This window comes from Stomoxys calcitrans, chromosome 1 (genome assembly GCF_963082655.1).
Source record: "Stomoxys calcitrans chromosome 1, idStoCalc2.1, whole genome shotgun sequence".
NCBI lineage: Eukaryota > Metazoa > Arthropoda > Insecta > Diptera > Muscidae > Stomoxys > Stomoxys calcitrans.
Window position 1 is genome coordinate 191,782,644 of NC_081552.1, and position 3,372 is coordinate 191,786,015.

General features: G+C 41.8%; 1 protein-coding gene across 1 annotated transcript; it reads left to right on the forward strand.

Annotated features, from left to right (window-relative positions):
* The first annotated feature begins 837 nt into the window (after positions 1-837).
* On the forward strand, positions 838-1,624 carry LOC106089548 (waprin-like protein). Its single transcript, XM_013255395.2, has 4 exons — positions 838-946; positions 1,028-1,093; positions 1,150-1,323; positions 1,400-1,624. Exons 1-4 carry the CDS (start codon positions 931-933, stop codon positions 1,498-1,500), a joined length of 357 nt encoding a protein of 118 aa, XP_013110849.2. The 5' UTR covers positions 838-930; the 3' UTR covers positions 1,501-1,624.
* Positions 1,625-3,372: the final 1,748 nt, after the last annotated feature.

The following is a 3,372-nucleotide window of genomic DNA, read 5'->3' on the forward strand; positions in this document are numbered from 1 at the left end:
TGAGGGGTTTTTGGGAGGTGGGTGCACCTCAAAAACCAAAAAATTTTGATATCAAATTTGTACTTTGAAATACCTTTTATTTGATACCCATATTGACCAAAGTGGTAAAGTGTCCTGTTGTCCCCGACAATAAGGATGCCAATTTTATGCCAAGTTTGTACTCTACTTATATATACCTTTCATTTGATACCCATATTGTCCCACTCGTTGAATATGTCCTGCTGGGGTTTTTGGGGGGTGGTCGAGGGGTGGGCGTCTCAGACACCAAAAATAAACTTTTATGTCAGATTTGTATTCTACTTTTAAATACCTTTCATTTGATACCCATATTGCCCAAAGCGGTGAAAGAGTCCTGTTTGGGGGGGGTTTTTTGAGGGTGGGGGACCCCCCCGAACACTTAGGGTGAAATTTGTATACCGAGTTGGTACTCTACTCTTAAATATCTTTCATTTGATACCCATATTGTCCCGATCGGTAAACATGTCCGTTCGGGTGGGTTTTAGGATGGGGCGTCACCCCAGGTTATTTGACCCCAAAATTTTATGCCAATTTCGAGTTTTTGAGATACCATAAGGTGGCATACAAAATTTTGCTTAAATCGGTGCACCCGAGATCTGGCGTTTTTGAAAATTGGGGTAAGGGGGAGGGGGGAGGATTCCCAAGATTCGGCCCGGCCGAACTTAGCACGCTTTCACTTGTTATGTAATAGACTAGATCTCAATCTGTCAATGAATGAAAACAATCATAAATCTGGCAACACTTTTGGTTTGGTTGTTAACATTCTCTCTTTTTGTTTCAAAGTCATGACATCAACACACCATTAACATGGGTGATCATTTGAGACCTCTTGCCTTAAACAAAAGCCAAGACTCTCAAGCTCAGTCACATTTAAATATTGGAGGTGTCAACAACAGCTCAAGTTAAACTACAATGCACAAGAATATGGGTCGGTATATAGACAAAAGTTTCAAACGCTATCTATGTGCGTCAAGTTTTTGCAAACTTATTTAATTTTTTCGAATTGCAGCAAACAAAACTTTAATTTTGTCCCTTTTCGCCCTAACCCTGGTGGTTATGACTTTGGCCGCTGGAGGTAAGTAAAGGCTTTGCAGTGTGTTGAGTTCTGAAATTCCAAACAACTATTGGCAGATTGTCCTTCATCGACCAAGGTTCAAACGTGCACACCCAAATGCTTGCAAGACACCGAATGCAGTGCCATTGGTGGCAAATGTTGTCCCAATTTGTGCAACACTCGCTCCTGTGTCCAACCCAACCAATTAAGTAACTCTGGCAGCCGTGACACTTCACCATTCAGCAAGAACTGTAAGTGACCCTGAGGGTGCTGAACCACATGTAAATGACCCAAATTCCAATGAGATCATATTTCTTCTTCCCCCAGCCGGTTCCAGCGGCTCATACTGTGGCAATGTCAAATGCAGCTCGTTTGAGAAGTGTGAAAGTGATCGCTCCACCAAAAGACCCAAATGTGTACGTGCCTAATTGTCTTTACTGGATGATACTGGCAGCCTTTCATGTGGTGTTTAAGGGCGATTTCGGTGTTATTTGATGTTGTTTTTTTCCAATAAACTCGCATGCATAAATATTTGCTGCTAACAAAGCAAAACTTGTTTTCATATTTTTTCCAATTTAAGTTGTTTGGGTAGCTATTGTACGCTCTGAGTCGATTAGTTTCCCCCTAGGCTACTTGGTTGTAGCCAATAGATTTTCTAAGTGTTTCTACTAGAACCAGAATTATCAACAGCACTTTAAGGTAATTTAAACGCTTGGGGCAGCATAGCAAAAACAAACAGGAGTTAGGTATGCGGAATGGCCTTAAGTACTGCAGTCAACTGATTACAATGAGTTTTCACACCAATCCATCATTTGTCATTGCGAATTATTTCGCATAGTTTTAATAGGTTGAACACAAAATTTCGCTGGTGTGGTCGTGCGAGTCAAGAATTAGGGCTATTGGGTCTTGCAAAGGAGAATGATATGGAGGATTTGGTCACCCATGATGGCATCTACCCCTAGATGCTGGCATCTATCCCTAGATGCTGGCATCTACCCCTAGATGCTGGCATCTACCCCTAGATGCTGGCATCTACCCCTAGATGCTGGCATCTACCCCAGACGTGAGTTATGTGCAAAAGTAAAGTGAAAACAAGTAAATCTTGGGAACCCACCACCATGGATTCTACTAAAAATTTTTACAAAAGAAATTTTGTTGAAGGGCATAATTTTACTCTGCACTAGCTGGACAGGGCCCGCTCCGCTGCGCCTTCTTTCTCTTAATTTATCTGAGCCCTATACTGACACTGGCAGGAAATAAGTCCTGTTTTGGGGTGCTAGTACGGCCTTTCAGATATTTTGCCCCAATGTGGATATGATTTTCGTGCTCTACTCCCAAATACCTTTCATTTGAGCTTTACATTGCTGTGGTCGGTAAATATATTTTTGGGGGTGAGGTGGATGCCCATATATCAGATTCGTGATCTAGTCTCAAATATCTATCATTTGAGCCACATATTGTCATTATTGGTTTATATTTCCATTTGGCGGGTTTTGGAGGTGGCGCGGCCCCCCAAGATATCCCACCCTAAATAAGGATACCAAATTTCTGTTTTTGAGTTATTGTAAACAAACAAAACTATGTTTGCTGTAACATCAGTAAACTATGCTTTCCCATTTTCAGCAGACAAAAACTGCTATTTTAGGAAAAAATGTTTGCTGTTTTGAATAACAATTTAATTTGGTTGAGTGTGGGGTAAAGAAGGCCTTCGAGGCTTTCTATTCGTGCCAGGTGCTGCCTGGTAGTAAATGAGATCTGCGGCCTAGATTGATGCACTGAGTGTATTCGACGGTGGTGCGAACGGTGCTGACCTATGGTCCTCATATCTGGTGGCCTGAGACGGAGTTAGTGCAGTTTGTGAGAGATCTGGATAAGGTACTAGGGTGGCCGGGAGATTTTTTTTTTTACTTGGCAAAATTCAAACTTATTTTGGTCTTCCTTCATCTCAAATGGGGAAACAAACCTCCTCGCGGTGTCACCTAACTTTAATATCCGTTAAAGGTAGTGAGCTAAAATGTTAAACAAGTTCACCTATAGAACGATAACAAGTAAAAATGCATTAAGTTCGGCCGGGCCGAACTTTGGACACCCACCACCTCGAGTATATATGTAAATCCCATTTCGTCACCATCCAATGAAAATTGGATAACTTAAGCACCCAAATTCGGCACGGACATTGAAATCGGTTCAAAAATAAAGCTTTTATGGGCTGCAGACCCTTTATCGGTAGATCGGTCTATATGGCAGCTGTGTCTAAATATTGTCCGATTTGTACCATATTTGGGTCGGATGTTGGGGGG

Coding starts and splice junctions, on each gene's coding strand:
- LOC106089548 (XM_013255395.2), top strand. Junction 1,094..1,149: donor TATGACTTTGGCCGCTGGAG/GTAAGTAAAGGC, acceptor AACTATTGGCAG/ATTGTCCTTCATCGACCAAG. Junction 1,324..1,399: donor TTCACCATTCAGCAAGAACT/GTAAGTGACCCT, acceptor TTCTTCCCCCAG/CCGGTTCCAGCGGCTCATAC.